Raw genomic sequence first — 19286 nt, 5'->3', positions numbered from 1 at the left:
ACCACTTTTTTTCTGGAAAAAGATCGATGAACAAACCTGGATTTTCCCAAGCTAGCGTGTTAGTGGGAACTGCAGAGGATTCGTCTAGTAAAAAAACTAATTTCTCCTATTATATCGCTTTCTGTCTGTCGAATAATTACTAATTGGTGTCTAAAAACAATATCCACATTGAGCAGATGAACTTCTAATTTCACGTTGCAGGAAGAATAAACACGGTCACGTATGGTTGTTCAATTTTTCGGTGACTTCATAATATGGACTAGCCATTGAAAAGAGAATACTGACTCCAAAAAAGGGTGGACAGAAACACGTTTTGGCATTACGTCATCATACACTTGAACGTCACGATTTTTCATGTGTTTCATACTTTCATTGTGAAAGGTTTCGCATTTTTATTTATTTGTAGAGAGTTTCGTTCGAATTGTTTGAGTAATGACATTTTGATTAAACATAGATTTAAAGTATGTAACCGATTCAAGTGATTGAAATTTTTGTAAAACTTTTGTGCCTTATTTGCAATAAACTATTGATTTTTATATAGTTCATATTTACTTATCTATTTTTCGAACATTTCATGAACAACCTGTTTATGAAATTGTATGTTGGTGGGATTACACACGACTAGTGTTGAAATGATAAAAATTTTAATAGCTTGATTTGTTTCGTCATTCAGTGTACCTCTTGCTTCTCTTCTACCATCAACCAAAAGCTGTGTTGTAAGCTTCAAGCTTTGTTTGGATATGTATGGCGAAAAAAATGTGTTATTGAGTGTGTCAGAAGACGAAAGTATCCTCAAAATACTCCTGAACTGAGTAATAAACCCCACCAACCAGAAACATTCTGATCTCTTTTCTGAAACATACTAGAACTACAGTACTACTAAGCTCTTGAGCAGTTAAATTTTTTTGCCTTTTTGCGACACTAAATACCTTGCCACAACACTTTTAATACCTTTTTTATTTGATAACAATCATGTGCTTTAAACTACCTCCCTTTCAACGTCTCAAACTACCTCTCTTTCAACCCGCTTGCTTTTCACAGGATGAAAAGACCTATAGAAGGGGTTCCGAAATGTCAAATATTTTGTCCGCCATCTTAGTATTTTATTGGAGGAAAACACTGTTGAATGTAACTATAGAATGTATCCCTAATAGTCCGTTATTTTGTTGATGATTTGATACAAAAATCATAGAAATATATCCTCTGCCAATTTTGGTTTATAAATTATAATGGCTACACCTTAGCCTTAGAAATAAATTGATACAACTAGTTGCAGAAGTTGATTAGATAGTTTTTATCAAAGAAATATCACTCTTTTCGAAGTGAAAATAGTATATTTATCCATTCTATAGTATATTTATCCATTCTATCAGTGAATTTGCGAATTGTGATAGGCGTAGTTAATTTATTTTCCATTCATTTTATGTTAACTGTTATTCGATATACTATTAAATATACAATCATCATCGGTTGTATCACATCGCAGATTTGTAAGGTCACTGGATTAGAGTAAAATGTGAGAGGATTTTGTGAGTACATCAAGTGTTTTGTGTAAATTCCATTGGCAACACTGCTTCTTACCTAAAGTGTGCCTAAAGCCACAGGTAATCAGGTACCCAATTAACCCCTCTTATACCCCGATTCTACATCTTAAATGACATATAAGAAGTAATCATTAGCTCTTCAGCATTCTAACGTGTCATTAATGTTTGAGTTGTGACGTGAGTTCAGTGATAGTAGTGTTCTTGTAGGGAATACTAGTTACTTAAGTGTGGAAGTTCAATAGTTGATATTTTATTTCCGTCTACAAACTATAATCAATTATGGCTCCTTCCACAGATGGATTTGTAATCTCCATTAAGACAGAAATCGAAACTTTCTATGAAAATGTCACTCTGAAGTCTGAAGAAAAATACGACGCACTCGATGTGGGGGTCTCAGAAAATGAATTTCAGCCAGAACAGATAAAAAGTGAAGATGACATTGACATTGTTTATCACGATGTCAAATCCGAAAATAACATACAAGAATTAAATGGAGAGTCATATTGTGGATTATGTGGAGGACGTTTCATTAATACAATGGATTACTTCGGCGTCGAAGATCTGAAAGTGATTTGTTACTGTGAGAACAATGATTCTAATGCTATTCACGGTGAAGATGTGTCGCAGGATTTGAATCCGTCTCTTCATTCAACCTCAGATGAAATGTTTGACGTCAACGTCTATTTTGTCAATGGGAATATGCCATCAGCTCTAAATGGAAAGGAGTTTTCAAATGGAAATGAACATGGAATGATTCATACACCTGAGCAAGTTAATAATGAGACTCAGAATGAGGGTACTGATTTGCAATCTCTTCGAAACAGGAATACAGGGAAGACACCTGTTCAGTATGAATCCTGCACAAAGAATTCAACAGAGAAGAGAAATTTGCGAAGCCGTGAAAAGGATCATGATGGGGAGATGAATGTTAACGGCAAAATCTGTACGAGGTCTTCTGTGATCAGGTCAGGAGTTACAAATTATTTAGAAACTCGTACTGAGGTAAATAACCAATTGCAATGTAATGTGTGCTCAGAATCTTTTCTTCAGGGTAGTGTTTTGAAACGTCATGAAAAAAGTCATACCTGGGAACATTTAGTCAGTCAGGACCATAACTTAAAATATTATAAATTAATTCATGCTAGAGAAAAACCGGTTCAGTGTAAAGTCTATTGTACAGGGAAAAGCCTATTTCAGTGTAAAATATGTTCGAAGACATTCCATGGAAATTATAATCTGAAACGACACGAAAAAACACACATTGGGGAAAAACTATTTCAGCGTACAATCAGCTCTGAATCATTCATTCAGAATGCAGAAGTAAAATTGTTTCAGTGTAAATTCTGTTCTAAGACGTTCACTCGAAATTATCGATTGAAAGACCATGAATTAACTCATACTAGGGTGAGACAATTTCACTGTAAAGTCTGTTTGAAAACATTCACTAGACTTTGCAGTTTGGAACGCCATGAAACTACTCACACTGAAGACAAATTATTTCAGTGCAAGTATTCCTCAAAATCATTCAACAAAATGGAAAACTTGAAACGTCATAAAAAATTCCATAGTGAAGAAAAACCATTTCATTGTAAATTTTGTTCTCAGTCATTCACTCAGAATGGTAGTTTGATACAACATGAAAAAACTCATAGATCGGAGAGACCATTTCTGTGTAAAATGTGTTCAAAAACATTCGATACCAATTATCATTTGAAACGCCATGAGAAAACTCACATTGGGGAAAAACTATTTCAGTGTCAAGTCTGTTCTAAATCATTCATTCGGATGGCTTCTTTGATAGCTCATGGAAAAGATCATATTTCGAAAGGTCCTTTTCAATGTAAAATCTGTGCAAAGACATTCCAGAATAAAGACACTTTGAAACGCCATGAAAAAAATCACTCAGGAGAGAAACCATTCCAGTGTAAAATATGTCCAAGGGCATTCTTTCGAAGTGACCTATTAACTAATCATGAAAAAACTCATAATGTGAAAAAACTCATTCAGTGCAAATTCTGCTCAGAAACTTTTGAAAGGAATACTTCTTTGAAAGCGCATGAATCCACTCATTCTGGGATAAGACCATATCAATGTGAGATATGTCCAAAGGCATTCATTAGAAAATATCATTTGATACGTCATCATAAAATTCACAATTAGTTTCAAATTGTTTTTTCGAGGTGACTGTTATATGACAACTTTATTTACATGTTTGGATATGTCTACGAATTGGATGCTTTCAAGTTGGTTTCTGAATTGATCAGTGTACAGGTCCCAATATTTAATCTAGAAATTTCTGTTTTGTATTCCTGGTATTGACTTTTTTCTAATATTTGTTTGAATAGATCAACATGTATAGTTTATTGTGTTTGTTAGCTCAACTTTGAGTGTGGTACCATTAAGCTGACTAATATGTACAATGTAAATATGTGCTGAGAGATCGTTCACAAAAAATAAGGGTATGTATTTAATTTGTAATATATTTTATTTGTTAATGTTCTTTGCATTGTGTTGAATTTTTTTTCTGTAATATATTTATATATATACCAAAATTGTAATGATTTTATTTTATTTCCAAGTGTCAATCATCCTTAAATAGTAATTTCACAGTACTACCTTCCTATGCAGGCAATACTGAATCTGTTTCAAACAAACAAAACATTATTGTAATCTAAGATTACAATACAAGAGGTAAGACCTCGTTAGTCCTTAGCTCGCACAAGTTTGTCAACTTCTGAGAGTTGTCGTTCTTATGGGGGCGACAGCTGATTAACGAAAAAACAGATTGTATTGAAGCCAAACCCATACCTTTTTAAAACACTTCAAAACTATCTGCAACTATCTGCTTCGACAGACCTATAAAGAAACTTGAAGTACCTGTCAATCTACATCTCTTTCAACCCACTTGCTTCACAACTTTCACACCAAAGGTTTCAATCTCATCGTTATCGTTGCAATGTATTACAGTCTTCAAAAAATAACTTATTACAATCGACATAATTACTGAGGTCATTAATAAATAATAAGAACAGAAGTGGTCCGAGATTCGACCCCTGAGGTACTCCAGATGAAGGATTGTAATAAAAAGAATCAAAGCCGTTGTAAGATACAAACTGTTCGCATTGAAGTAAGTAGGATTTAATGAAAAGTGCTGCTGAATTATGGAAACCAAATAGGTGGGGTTTTTGTAGAAGAGTCATGATGAAAAGATCCGTGGAAGTGGTTCCAAAATGTCGAATAGTTTGTTCGCCATCTCGCTATTTCATTGAAGGGAAAAATACCGTTGAGTTTAATCATGGAATCTATACCAGAGAGTCCATAATAGAGTACATTTATTTTCAGTAGTACATCGTTATAATTCTGCAGGATAACTCATTCAAATTGGCATCCTAATATGATACGTACAAAAATCACACGATAGTTTTTCTCTTTTTTGTAAATAATTAGATACACAACCAGATAATCATACAAACATAATTTTGATTTTTCAACAAAGACATGACCAAAGTTAACAAATTGTTTTTCAAAAACCTTCTATAGGGCTCCGTATGTAAAGCTGCTTTCTTGACATTGTCTCGAAATCACTCTTTTTATAGTAAAAAGAGTCTATGTATCCAACATATCGGTGGCATTTATATGCAATGAGGAATGTTCCTCCTGACGAAAATCAAGTAGTTTTCATAAAAGAACTTTAAAAGAACGCATTTTGAACTTATCATTTCAACCTTTTCCTTTAAAAAATAATTTAAATACTTAAAAAAGAGGAATGAAATAATGCATTCAATATTTAAAGGGATTTGTTTCTATTTCACTATTTGGCAACATCGGTTATAACTAATAAAGGACAATGAATCTGTTAGCTGTATGAGACAAACAATTGTTAACTGACCTCAAACTACAGTCGAACTTTGTTATAGCGCAAAACCAAGTGGGGTTTGGGTCTAACTCAGATCCACTTTAGTGTGGGCTCCACCTGTAGTAGCAACATGATCCTGGAACTCCTGGCTGGATAGCCCTGGCAGCTGAAGCCATTAATGGGAAAAGAAGAAGAACAAAGATGACATATTTCAGAGGCCTGTTCTGTTTATTTATGTTCCGAGACATTCTGTGGCATATGCCAATATGTGGATTAGAAACAAATCCCTTTGAAAATTAAAACCCAACATTTGAAACATCAATTTGAATACTTTTCGAAGTGAATTTAAAGAACTCAACTTTATTTTGTTCAAACTTGCATTTGCTGTAATAACCCAAATTGAGGAACATTCCCCATTACTAGGATGGCCACAGCAATCTATTTTGGCTTTACTTAAAATATCTTCCGAAAATCTATGAAAACTCATTTTTCCACTGCAAGTGTAAGAAACTTGCTTGAATATGTATGTTGTTTGTTATTTTGATTTGAGGTGACTGATAAATGTTTCCATCAGCTTGGAAAATATATTTTATTTTTTTGATTTGTGTTGTGGTAATCCATAAGTGACTGTTAGTTACAACTTATTTTATTTGAACTCAACAAAAAATAAATAATAATTGCACAAAGAAACTTTTCCTTAGTTATCTCAAAGGTACGATTTTGTTCCATCCTTTTCATAAAAGATGACATATGCTTCTCCACTCACAACCGATTTTGGTGAAATTGGTGACACGTATGAATCGTATTTATGCCACGCGCCAGAATACGGGTGTCTGCAGTATGCTGTATAATGCCCTCTGTAAGTAGTTCCACTGTGATTTAAAAGTGTGCATAGATTATACAAGTAGCCACATTTTCTGTTAGTTACTTTTGTATATTTTTAAATTTTATATAGAGGAAATAATTTATGTCGATATGGTAAACAACACAGAGTATCAAGTTTTTATCACAAACCCTAATTATTGTTTTTTATTTTTAACAAATATAAATTTTCGATTGACTATATTGAGTTCTTTATCCCAAGACTTGGAGTGTTTTGTGCAAATTCCATTGGCAACACTGCTTCGTACCTAAAGCCACAGGTATCTAATTAACCTCTCTTATTACCTGTGGCTCCAGGTAACCAATTAATTTCTTATATATCCCGATCACAGTATAACTGATTACTTTACTAGAATTTCCCGATCCTCAAGGTATATGTCTTAAGAAGTAAACATTAGTGTTTGAGTTGTGACGTTGAGTTCAGTGATTGTGTCCTTGTGTCCTTGTAGGGAATACTAGTTACTTCTGAGTAGAAGTTCGTTCAATAGTTGATTTTATTTTTCTCTACAAACTATAATCAATTATGGCTCCATCCACCGATGAATATGCAATATCCATTAAGACAGAAATCGAAACTTTTGATGAAAATGTCACTCTGAAATCTGAAGAAAAATACGATGCACTCGATGTGGGGGTCTCTGAAAATAACACGCAAGAAGTAGATGAAGAGTTATATTGTGGATTATGTGGAGGACGTTTCATTAATACAATGGATTACTTCGGCGTCGAAGATCTGAAAGTGATTTGTTACTGTGAGAACAATGAGTCTAATGCTATTCATGGTGAAGATGTGTCACAGGATTTGAAAGTGCCCCTTGAGTCAACCTCAGGTAATAATTTTTCATTTTCAGTATTCAGTTTCGTTCAACATAATCAGATATCAACATAATCAGTCTATGCCTTTTCATTATTATTATTACTATCTTCTGCTAATAATGTTGTAAAGTTCAGAACTTAATTCAGAGAGAAATGATTCTGACAGTATGTTGTCTATATTAACTTGAAATATATGCGTCAGACATAGCCTGATTCAATTAAATGTGTTTTTCAAAACATATCCATTGAATGGAGAGCAAAAAATTCTGGAATAGAGTACAAGATTAGCCTAAAATTACAGCCTAAAATTAAATTTAAATATTCAAAGTGACTCTTCTAGCTTAACAGTGGTGAAGTTGTTGTCAAGGTGATGAAACTATTTTGTGTTGATATTGGTTTGGTTTTTTTGCATGAAACAAAAATTCATTCTATTCACAGTGTTATTTCTTCACAGATTCGAAGGATATCCTCGTTGACACGAATGAAGATATGTCATCACCTCTAAACGGAAAGGAGTTTTCAAATGGAAATGAACATGGAGTGATTCATACACCTGAGCAAGTTGATAAAGAATATCAGAATGAAGGTACTGATTTGAAATCTCTTCGGAACAGAAATACAGGAAAGACACCGATTCAGTATGAATCCTGCACAAAAAATTTAACAGCGAAGAGAAATTTGCGAAGCCGCAAAAAGGATCATGATGAGGAGCCAAAAGTTAACAGCAAAATCTGTACAAGATCTTCTGTGAACAAGTCAGGAGTCACAAATAATTTAAAAACTCATACTGAGGTGAAATATCCGTTGCAGTGTGATATGTGTCCTAAATCGTTCCTTCAAAGTAGTGTTTTGAAACATCATGAAAAAAGTCATACCTGGGAACATTTATTTCAGAGTCAGAAACGTAACTTGAAATGTTATAAAAAAAATTGTGCTAGAAAAAACCCGGTTCAGTGTGAAATCTGTTCAGAGACATTAATCAAAAATAATGATTTGGTAAACCGTGAAAAAACTAGTACAACGAAAAGCCCATTCCAGTGTGAAATTTGTTTAAAGACATTCACTAAAAAGCATTCTTTAAGACGCCATGAAAGACTTCATGCAGAACAGAAATCATTTCGGTGTAAATTCTGTTCAAAGGCATTCACTCGAAATTATCGATTGAAATACCATGAGTTAACTCATACTGGGGAGAGTCAATTTCGGTGTAAAATCTGTTTGAAGACATTCGATGGACTTTACAGTTTAAAATGCCATGAAATGACTCATACCGAAGAAAAATTATTTCAGTGTAACTATTGCTCAAAATTATTCAACACAATGAGTAACTTGAAACGTCATAAAAAAATTCATAGTGAAGAAAAACCATTTCATTGTGAAACGTGTTCAAAAACATTCACTCTGAATAGTAATTTCATTCAGCATGAAAAAGCTCATAGAGCGGAAAGACCGTTTCTGTGCAAATTTTGTTCAAAGACATTCAATAGAGATTTTCATTTGAAACGTCATGAGAAAACCCACATTGGAGAAAAACGATTTCATTGTAGGGTCTGCTCTGAATCATTTGTTCAGATGGCTTCTTTGATAGCGCATGGAAAAGGTCATATTTGGAAAGGACCATTTCAATGCGGAATCTGTTCTAAGACATTCATTAAAAAAGAAGCTTTGATACGCCATGGAAAAATTCACACAGGAGAAAAACCATTCCAGTGTAAAGTATGTTCAAAGGCATTCTCTCGAAGTGACGTATTAAAGACACATGAAAAAGTTCATACTGCGAAATGAACCTTTTCATTGCGAGATACGTTCAGATATCCATTTACAACTTTATAATAAAATTCACAATTAGTTTCAAAATGTTTGTTTCGAGTTGAATATTATATTAAAATGAATGTAGGTTTGTTCTGAGAGATCGTACACCAAAAATAAGGGTCCAAGTACTCATTCCTGAAGTATTATCTGTTTTCTATGAATAGGATTTGTTTTATTTATTTCACTCGCTGCATATTTACATTGTCTTGTGTTTATTTTATTTTTACATTGTGCTGTATCTATTTAAATCATCAACATTTATGTGAGTTTTTGCTGTTTATGTTTGTATGTATATTTTATTTGTTAATATTCTTTGCATTGTATTAAATAGTTTTTATCTTTTGTGATATATGTACCAGTCAAAAATACAGTTGTCAAAAGTATTATTTTATTTTCAAATCCGAATCATTCTAAGATCTGCTTTGGTGGATTTCCCGGTTTTGTTACTTGAATAATGAAAATTTCAATAGCTTGATTTTTTGTCATTCATTGTTTCTCTGCTACCGCAAACCAAAAGCTAAAAAGATAAGTGATTTTCAAAAATATCCACAGAAAAGCATGAAATTTGTAGACCCGGATAGGTTGGTTGCTTAACCATTTGTTTGGATATCTATGGTCTATCTGTTCTGTGCTGTGACACATGACAGATGTGACTTTTGATGGGATTACTGTCGTAAATCAGAAAGATATGATTTGGTGGTTCTAGGATTATGTTTGAAGACCTTTCAATTGAGTATCACTAGAAACTACTCTCCATTTCAGAGTTATAAGGACATATCTCCTGTGAGCCGAGCGTAAATGGGAACAATGAAGAATGTCAATGGGTATGCAAAATCACTTGAAAGTTTGTCGCATTAGAGCCTATATGAATACAAACACATTGGTCTTTGTTTCAATACCAAGTAGTCAATAGTAGTCATACGTCACATGTCAACACTCTCTGTCCGCTTACTACTCTACCCGGCACAGCCTTATGCTCATTTGATATTACTACATATTGATCATTATTTCCAAAACCTAATGGATCTTCTATTACTCTTTCGTCTTCACGGCAGACAACAAATACTTTTCAGGGGAATCTAATGTAGAAGGAATGGGTTCTTCGTCTTTGACTAACAGTTTTTTAAAATATTTTATTTGATTACGTTTTTGTACAATCGATCTTTCCGGTATATCATTATTATATTATCAACATTAGAATTCGTGAGAAACTTTACCCTTTTTAAGTTCAGTTTTCCCCTCGACCAGTTTATATTTAGCATGTTCTCTCCCAATCGGAAAGAAGAAAAAATACTTCAATGTATATTTCCTCGCGAACAGAGCAGCAGTAACAGGCGAGTTTAGATAGACTAATACCTGTACTTATAGAGAATACTGGCTTCACACTGAACATAGGATGGCGCGAAGAAGTTACTTAAAATATATAAATATAACGAACATCTTTTGACACCGAAGGTTTTCTACCTTTGATATGATTTTTTAAGTATTTACATATTTAGGTATACAAAATAAATGCAAACTACAAGATGGTTAAGATATAGTTATACTTATGTACATGATAGATCGTCATTGTGCTTGAATCAAAATGATCTTTGCAATAAAATACTTTGTTTTTCACTGAAGTCAATGGATTAGAATAAGATGTGCGAGGATTTTGTGAGTATTTTAGTATTTAATCCCAAGTTTTGGAGTGTTTTATGCAAATTCCATTGGCAACACTGCTTCTTACGTCAGACCATGGTCTGTGGTCAGACCTAGGTTAACTAATTAATTCTTCAACCATTTTGATGCTAAGTTTTATAAATTACAAGAAACAGAGTTCTGACGTTAGTTTCTTACGAGTGAAAAATCAATAGTTAATATTTTATTTCCTTATACAAAATATAATCAATAATGGTTCCTGCCACTGGTGAATATGTAATCTCTATTAAGAAGAAAGAAATCGAAGCTATTGATGAAAATGTCACTCTGGAGTCTGAAGAAAAATACGACGCACTGGATGTGGGGATCTCAGAAAATGAATTTCAGACAGAACTAATAAAAAGTGAAGATGACATTGATGTTGTTTATCACGATGTCAAATTCGAAAATAACATGCAAGAAGTAAATGGAGAGTCATATTGTGGATTATGTGGAGGACGTCTCATTATCACAATGAATTTCTTAAGCCTCGATCTGCAAGCGAGTTGTTACTGTCAGAGCAATGAATTCAATGCTATTCACGGTGAAGATATGTCACAGGATTTGAAACCGTCTCTTCATTCAACCTCTGGTAACAATTTTTCATATTCATAATTTTGTTCAACACATTTAACATCAGATGTCTATGCCTTATCATTATTATCACTATCTTCTGCTTACGACTTTGTCTAGGTGGTCTTTGCTATTGAGTTCAGAGAGAAATGAACCGACATAGAATAGAATACTGTAGAAGTATATTTAATTGAACTAAGTGCATCGATAAACAATATAAATTAACAATATAATAATAGTACTACAATATCAAATATCTAATCGTTTGAACTCTTAATTGCAGCTATTTTTCCCTATAACAACAAAAGTATTATGAGTAGTAAATATTCTATTCCAATAAGCTATTTATCACTCACAAATTTTATTTCTCTCTGAACCCAATTCTGAAGCCCAAGTAGACGAAGTTTTTTACAATTAGTAGGATAGCATTTTATCAAGATTTATGAAAGTTGTTACCCCTGTTAAGCTAGTAGAACTACTTTGAATTCTTATATTTATTTCAGGGCCATAATTTCATGCTAATTTTGTACTCTATAACAGAATTTTTTGCTTTTAATTCGATGGAGATATCGTGAGTTCGACTAGCTTAGTGTTAGGATAACAGAATCCAACCACCGAAAAGACATTTTGTTCAATAGACAATGGTACAATTTTAGACTTCAAGTTCCCCCATCGCGACTTCCGATGTGTTTTTGATCGAAATCCTTCACTTTTTAGAAAATTTGTACTTGCAATAATTATAGGCTCCCTCGTTACGTAACTGAACCATTTTTTTACTCGTAGATTGAATCATTACAACAGTTTTTTGCTACTAGTGCTGGTGTGGGAGAAATAAAATTATAGATATAGACAGTGAAATCTGAAATAATCTCGATCATATAATAATTTGGATCTGACAGCTTAATGATATTAACCATATTTCTGGATTACACTGTATAAATCTTTTTGCAGATGATACATTGTTTTATTGTATACATGAAAATTTGGATCAGGCAATTGTTGAAATGAATATGTATTCAGATAGCATTGAAACATATTTATTTAATGATAAACTTGAACTAAATGTCAGTAAAATAAAAAGTATGATTTTAACATCATCTTATGAGTATGATCAGATTGTTTGGGCAAATGTTATAAAAATTTATAATGTTAACATTGAAATTATGACTGAAATAAAATATTTGGGTGTTATGATTGATAAAAATTTAAAACTAAATAGTCATGCTGATTTTATTTGTAAAAAAATATCTAAAAAACTTAGCAACTAAATTGATGTTACAGCGTCTAAATTGGTTTTCATTTGAAAAATGACTATGAACTTTATATTTAAGCTGCATAAAGGATTGCTACACAATTACTTTCAAAAATTCTTATTGAGAAATGATGAAGTTCGTGATTACAATACGAGAAGAAATAACAATTTTTACATTAATGAAACTAACACTAAATTTGGAATGATTAGTATATTTCATAAAGGCTCAAAGGCTCATTTAATATAACTTACTAAAAACTAACTCTATCCTACAACTTTTATAACGGGTGATTTTTTTGAGGTTAGGATTTTCATGCATTAGTATTTGACAGATCACGCGGGATTTCAGACATGGTGCAAAGAGAAAGATGCAGTGAATGGGCCCTAGAAAAGTTGGCAGAAAATCCGCTTTTTTATCGACAAATTTTGTTCAGCGATGAGGCTCATTTCTGGTTGAATGGCTACGTAAATAAGCAAAATTGCCGCATTTGGAGTGAAGAGCAACCAGAAGCCGTTCAAGAACTGCCCATGCATCCCGAAAAATGCACTGTTTGGTGTGGTTTGTACACTGGTGGAATCATTGGACCGTATTTTTTCAAAGATGCTGTTGGACGCAACGTTACGGTGAATGGCGATTGCTATCGTTCGATGCTAACAAACTTTTTGTTGCCAAAAATGGAAGAACTGAACTTGGTTGACATGTGGTTTCAACAAGATGGCGCTACATGCCACACAGCTCGCGATTCTATGGCCATTTTGAGGGAAAACTTCGGAGAACAATTCATCTCAAGAAATGGACCGGTAAGTTGGCCACCAAGATCATGCGATTTGACGCCTTTAGACTATTTTTTGTGGGGCTACGTCAAGTCTAAAGTCTACAGCAATAAGCCAGCAACTATTCCAGCTTTGGAAGACAACATTTCCGAAGAAATTCGGGCTATTCCGGCCGAAATGCTCGAAAAAGTTGCCCAAAATTGGACTTTCCGAATGGACCACCTAAGACGCAGCCGCGGTCAACATTTTAATGAAATTATCTTCAAAAAGTAAATGTCATGGACCAATCTAACGTTTCAAATAAAGAACCGATAAGATTTTGCAAATTTTATGCGTTTTTTTTTTTAAAAAGTTCTCAAGCTCTTAAAAAATCACCCGATATATTCCTAATAACCAGTGAGAACTACTTACTCAGGTACATACTCGATCATAATTACCTAGAGCATATATTACTTCTACATCAATAATCAATGACCTACCTCATAATATGGCTGCGCATAATATATTATCTGTACTATTCGCAGATGACGCTACATTTACAATCAGTATAGAAAGGGATGAAGATCTCAAAATAGATGATGTTAGACAACAAGCACATACATAGTTCGCCAGCAATCAATTCATACTGAATGAGAGTAAAATTGTGTGCCTAAAATTTGATTGTAGGCCAAATAATTCTGCTAATCAAGAAGAGATTTATGGAAGTGTTAAATTTCAAGAAGTACAAATTGAGTCGCCTCCAGGGCTGTTTTTGCTAATAAAAAAGTTCGAGACCTTGCGAATCAAACAGCAGCACTAACTTCTTATTACTCCCTATTTCATTCACACCTTCATTATGCTACCTTATCTTGTGGTAATGCAGCTCAGACACACATAGTCAAACTATGTGTGTCGGAGCTTACAAAAGTCTGCCATAAGATGTATTACAACATCAAATTGGGAGGCTAGTTGTAGAGCTTTATTTCCGGCTCTAGGAGTAATGACTGTTTATGCCGTAATTATATATCACAAACTGATGTATATTATACTAAAAATAGTATTGAATGCTATGAAACTAATGAAGAGATACATGAATATGAAAGAAGGCACAAAACCAGAATAGTTGAACCAGAAACAAGGCTTCAAAAAACCACCAAAATTGATACGGGACTCTATAACAACTTACCATCTCAATTTTGAGATTTTCCTCCAAAAAATTCAAATCCAAATTAGAGTGTTTCTTATCTAGTAACTGTATTTACAACTTCCAAGAATTAACTCAGTTGATGGCTGAAAATCGGCATTTGTTTGTGATTGACTATAATTTCCCATTTTTATTGTTACATTATATATTTTTACATTCATCTATATTTCACACATTTTTCATTATATATTTTCTTTAAAATTTTCATACTATAATACTTTATATACGTTTTATATATCTCATACATTTAACATTTTATCTATAGTAATTAGGTTCAGGTTTGGACATGCCTATAAAATGTTGATTTTCTTGAGACAGATAAAAATGAATTGAAGTGAAAGTGTATTCATATTATTAATTATTTACAGATCCGGGAATTGTCCTGGTTGACACACAGGAAGAAGAAATCTTTGAGATGAACGTCCCTTTTGTCAATGAAAATCTGTCATCAGTCCTAAATGGAAAGGAGTTTTCTACTGAAAATGAACATGAAGTGATTCATACACCTGAGCAAGTTGATAAAGAATATCATAATGAAAATACGAATACAGGGAAGATACCGTTTCAGTATGAATCCTGCTCAAAACATTTAACAGAAAAGAGAAATTTGCGAAGCCGTGATAAGGATCATGACGAGGAGAAAAAAGTTAACGGCAAAATCTGTACCAGGTCTTCTATGAACAGGTTAGGAGTTACGAATTATTTAAAAAGTCATAGTGAGGTAAAAAACCAATTGCAATGTAATATGTGTTCTAAATCTTTCCTTCAAAGTAGTGCTTTGAAACGTCATGAAAAAAGTCATACCGGGAAACAATTATTTCAGAATCAGAAACGTAACTTGAAATGTTATAAAAAAATTCATGCTAGAGTAAAAACAGTTCAGTGTAAAATATATGCAGAGACCTCCACCAAAAACAATAATTTGGTAGACCATGAAAAAACTCGTACAGCAGAAAGCCGATTTCAGTGTAAAATTTGTTTAAAGACATTTACTCTAAAACATACTTTAAAACGACATGAAAGACTTCATGCAGAACAGAAGTCATTTCAGTGTAAATTCTGTTCAAAGACATTCACTCGAAATTATCGATTGAAATACCATGAGTTAACTCATACTGGGGAGAGTCAATTTCGGTGTAAAATCTGTTCAAAGACATTTGATAGACTATCCAGTTTGGAACGCCATGAAACAACTCACAGCGAAGAGAAATTATTTCGGTGTAAGTATTGCTCAAAATCGTTCGACAAAATTTGTCACTTGAAACGTCATGAAAGAAATCATATTGAAGAAAAACCATTTCAATGTAAAATCTGTTCAAAGACATTCACTCAACATGCTAATTTGATAAAACATGGAATAACTCATAGAGCGGAACGTCCATTTCTGTGTAAAATATGTTCAAAGACATTCAATAGGAATGATAATCTGAAACGCCATGAAAAAACTCACATTGGGAAAAAACTATTTCAGCGTAAAATCTGCTCCGAATCATTCATTCAGAATGCTTCTTTGATATCACATCGAAAAAATCATAATAGGATAGGACAGTTCCAATGTAAAATATGTTCAAAGACATTCTCTAGAAACTACCTATTGAAAAGCCATGAAAAAACTCATACTGAGGATAAATCTCAGGGTAAAGTCTGTTCAAAGACTTCCACTCAAAATAACTATTCGATAAATCAGGAAAAAACTCATAGAGCTGAAAGACCATTCCAATGTGAAATCTGTTCTAAGAAATTCACTAAAAAGGAATTTTTGAAACGCCATGAAAAAATTCATGCAGAAGAAAAGCCATTCCAATGTAAAACTGGTTCAAAGAAATTCACTAAAAAATTAACATTGAAATGCCATGAAAAAATTCATACAGGAGAAAAGCCATTCCAATGTAAAATTTGTTCAGAGACATTCCCTAAGAAAGAATTTTTGAAACGTCATGAAAAAATTCATGCAAAAGAAAAGCCATTCCAATGTAAAACTGGTTCAAAGACATTCACTATAAAAGTAACTTTGAAACGCCATGAAAAAATTCATTCAGGAGAAAAGCCATTCCAATGTAAAACTGGTTCAAAGACATTCACTAATAAAGAATTTATGAAACGCCATGAAAAAATTCACACAGGAGAAAAATCATTTCAGTGTAAAATCAATTCAGAGACATTCACCAAAAATAATAATTTGGTGAACCGTGAAAAATCTTGTACAGAGAAAAGCCCATTTCAGTCTAAAATATGTTCAAAGACATTCAATAGAAAGGATAATTTGAAACGCCATGAAAAAACTCATATTGGGAAAAAACTATTCCTACGTAAACACATGAGTAAAGAACCATTCCAATGTACAGTCTGTTCGAAGACATTTTCTCGAAATGATCATTTGAAAGTCCATGAAAAATGTCACACTGGTGAAAAACCATTTCACTGTAAAATATGTTCAAAGAAATTCACTCAAAATGGTAATTTGAAACGCCATAAAAAAATTCATGCAAAATTAAAAACATTTCAATGTGAAATCTGTTCAAAGAAATTCACTCGTAATGATCATTTGAAACTCCATGAGAAATCTCACACTGGTGAAAAACCATTTCAGTGTAAAATATGTTCAAAGACATTCACTCAAAACTTTAGTTTGAAACGCCATGAAAAAATTCATGCAGAATTGAAAACATTTCAGTGTAAAATATGTTCAAAGACATTCACTCAAAACCATAATTTGAAACGCCATGAAAAAATTCATGCAGAATTAAAAACATTTCAATGTGAAATATGTTCAAAGAAATTCACTCGAAATGATCAAATGAAACTCCATGAGAAATCTCACACTGGTGAAAAATCATTTCAGTGTAAAATATGTTCAAAGACATTCACTCAAAACTTTAGTTTGAAACGCCATGAAAAAATTCATGCAGAATTGAAAACATTTCAGTGTGAAATCTGTTCAAAGAAATTCACTCGAAATGATCATTTGAAACTCCATGAGAAATCTCACACTGGTGAAAAACCATTTCAGTGTAAAATATGTTCAAAGACATTCGCTCAAAATCACAATATGAAACGGCATGAAAAATCTCATACTGCTTAAAAACGTTCATATGGAATAGTTTTTTGATAGCGCATGAAAACACTCATTCCGGGAAAAAACCATTCCAATGTGAAATCCGCCCAATAACTTTCATTGGAAATAATCATTTGAAAAGACATGAAAAACCTCACATTGGAGAAGAATTTCAGCGGGAACTCCAATCAAAAACAATCGCCAAAAATTATCATCATGAGCACAATGAAAATACTCATACTGGGAAAAACAGTTTCAGTTTAAAGTTTGTTCAAAGACTTTCATTCAAAATATAAAAAAAAATCATACCAATTAACAATAAAGGTATTTTTTGTACAACTGTCAAAAAAACTTGACATTTCTACAATTCTCTATTGATGCGTAAATGTAAAATAAACATGAAATATTACTTTTCGAAAGATTTATTTTTAACAGAGTCAATTATTAATTGATTATTCATCATAAAACAATTTCATTTTTTGGAATAATAATTGAGTCGTTCAATCAATACATTTTTCTCTCAATCACCTTCAAGAGGAAGATCTTCCTCTTACTTACCTTACTAGAAAAGGCACAAAAATTTTTTTTAGAAGCATTCACTTAGAAAAATAATGTACCTATTTGAGAGATTGGATTTTCTATGAATCAAAAAATTGTTATGTTGATAATAACCTTTATTAACTATGATAAATTGTAAATATGTAAAACACAAATATGACAACAGAATACAGTCCTCATCAATCACTAATTGTGTTTTTTCACGTTCAATATTCTACCAAAATATTATTTATATTTATAGAAATATTTGGATATTGATTTCTGAATTGATCAGTGTTTACACAAGTGATTTCAAGTTGTACATAACACAATTACAAAAATAATAGGTACAAAAGAGCTTGGAAAAGGAGATAAAGTCGCACATTAAAAGTCTGACAGTCATTGATATTAGATCAAAATTTTTATAATTGAGTTGTTCTGAAATGTAGATGATTTGTCTGATAAATTACCTAGAAATTTTTAGGTTGTATTTCTTCAACTTGCCCTGGTATTTCTTTCTTTCTGATATTTGCTGTTTAAATAGATTGAGAGGTATAAAATATTTTGTATGTATAGATCTTTGGTAGCTCAACTTTCGGTGTGGTACCATTATGCTGACAAATACGTTATATGTAAACATGTTCTGAGAGACCGTTCACAAAAAATAAGGGTCCTAGTACTGATTCCTGAGTAACTCCCAAAGTTACTTTCTGTTCCTTGGACACGATATTGTTTTAACCGTCATACTACGACCGTTCTTATAGGACTTCATCCAAGACGGTGTGTCATGGAAAACTGAGCCTAACTTTGATCTTATAAAGTACACTCTGGCAGATAGTTGAAGATAAATTGTTTTTAATCTATCCTGAACTGATGTAGTGTCAGTTCGAAAAATCAACAGTCGATCAGAATTACCACAAATCTGCTGCTCAAGAGAATTCAATACTTTTTTTTCAATTGTACTGAAAATTAAATCAAGGAATGTTTGACTTTGAATTTTGTTATCTATATTACTACAATCCAACTACATTTTTGGGAATCATCAATTTCAACAATTACTGCCACAATTTACAGTTCCCTTTATATCTATTTCCTATGAATTCGATTTGTTTTATTCAGTACATATTTATATTGTCTTTGTATTTCATTTTCACATTGTGCTCTATTTATTTTATACCTTCAACATTTGAATGTGTTTGTGCTGTATATGTTTCTATGTATATTTTATTTGTTAATGTTCTTCGCATTGTGTTTAAAAAGTTTTTATCTTTTCTAATACATGTGCAAGTCGAAAATACAATTGTCAAAAATATAATGATTTT

General features: G+C 32.6%; 3 protein-coding genes across 4 annotated transcripts; all 3 read left to right on the top strand.

Moving 5' to 3' along the window:
• Positions 1-1609: 1609 nt before the first annotated feature.
• Positions 1610-4080, top strand: LOC141485029 (uncharacterized). Its single transcript, XM_074180892.1, has one exon. The coding sequence runs from the start codon at positions 1824-1826 to the stop codon at positions 3702-3704; it is 1881 nt and encodes a 626-aa protein (XP_074036993.1). The 5' UTR covers positions 1610-1823; the 3' UTR covers positions 3705-4080.
• Positions 4081-6520: 2440 nt separating this feature from the next.
• On the top strand, positions 6521-9293 carry LOC111508130 (uncharacterized). The gene is made up of 2 exons (XM_023163554.2): positions 6521-7112; positions 7553-9293. Exons 1-2 carry the CDS (start codon positions 6806-6808, stop codon positions 8881-8883), a joined length of 1638 nt encoding a protein of 545 aa, XP_023019322.2. The 5' UTR covers positions 6521-6805; the 3' UTR covers positions 8884-9293.
• A 1328-nt stretch (positions 9294-10621) lies between these two features.
• LOC111508145 (uncharacterized) lies at positions 10622-18443 on the top strand. 2 transcript variants are annotated; one of them, XM_074180891.1, is made up of 2 exons: positions 10622-11182; positions 12765-14076. In XM_074180891.1, exons 1-2 carry the CDS (start codon positions 10804-10806, stop codon positions 13460-13462), a joined length of 1077 nt encoding a protein of 358 aa, XP_074036992.1. In that variant the 5' UTR covers positions 10622-10803; the 3' UTR covers positions 13463-14076. The 2 variants fall into 2 exon arrangements, with proteins under 2 accessions (XP_074036992.1, XP_023019337.2); XM_023163569.2 differs by lacking the exon at positions 12765-14076 and adding an exon at positions 14741-18443 and having other exon boundaries at positions 10628-11182.
• Positions 18444-19286: the final 843 nt, after the last annotated feature.

Source organism: Leptinotarsa decemlineata, unplaced genomic scaffold (assembly GCF_025532065.1).
Source record: "Leptinotarsa decemlineata unplaced genomic scaffold, Ldec_3_MD MMD2_tig00026307_RagTag_RagTag, whole genome shotgun sequence".
Lineage (NCBI taxonomy): Eukaryota > Metazoa > Arthropoda > Insecta > Coleoptera > Chrysomelidae > Leptinotarsa > Leptinotarsa decemlineata.
Note: the sequence above shows the minus strand (reverse complement) of the source record. Positions and strands in the feature narration are given on the sequence as shown.

What these genes read in the sequence shown, in the direction of transcription:
- LOC111508130 (XM_023163554.2), top strand. Translation starts at nt 6,806, where the DNA reads ATGGCTCCATCCACCGATGAATATGCAATATCCATTAAGACAGAAATC. An exon ending in GCCCCTTGAGTCAACCTCAG is followed by an intron (nt 7,113 to 7,552) that starts GTAATAATTTTT and finishes ATTTCTTCACAG; the next exon opens with ATTCGAAGGATATCCTCGTT.
- LOC141485029 (XM_074180892.1), top strand. Translation starts at nt 1,824, where the DNA reads ATGGCTCCTTCCACAGATGGATTTGTAATCTCCATTAAGACAGAAATC.
- LOC111508145 (XM_023163569.2), top strand. Translation starts at nt 10,804, where the DNA reads ATGGTTCCTGCCACTGGTGAATATGTAATCTCTATTAAGAAGAAAGAA. An exon ending in GTCTCTTCATTCAACCTCTG is followed by an intron (nt 11,183 to 14,740) that starts GTAACAATTTTT and finishes AATTATTTACAG; the next exon opens with ATCCGGGAATTGTCCTGGTT.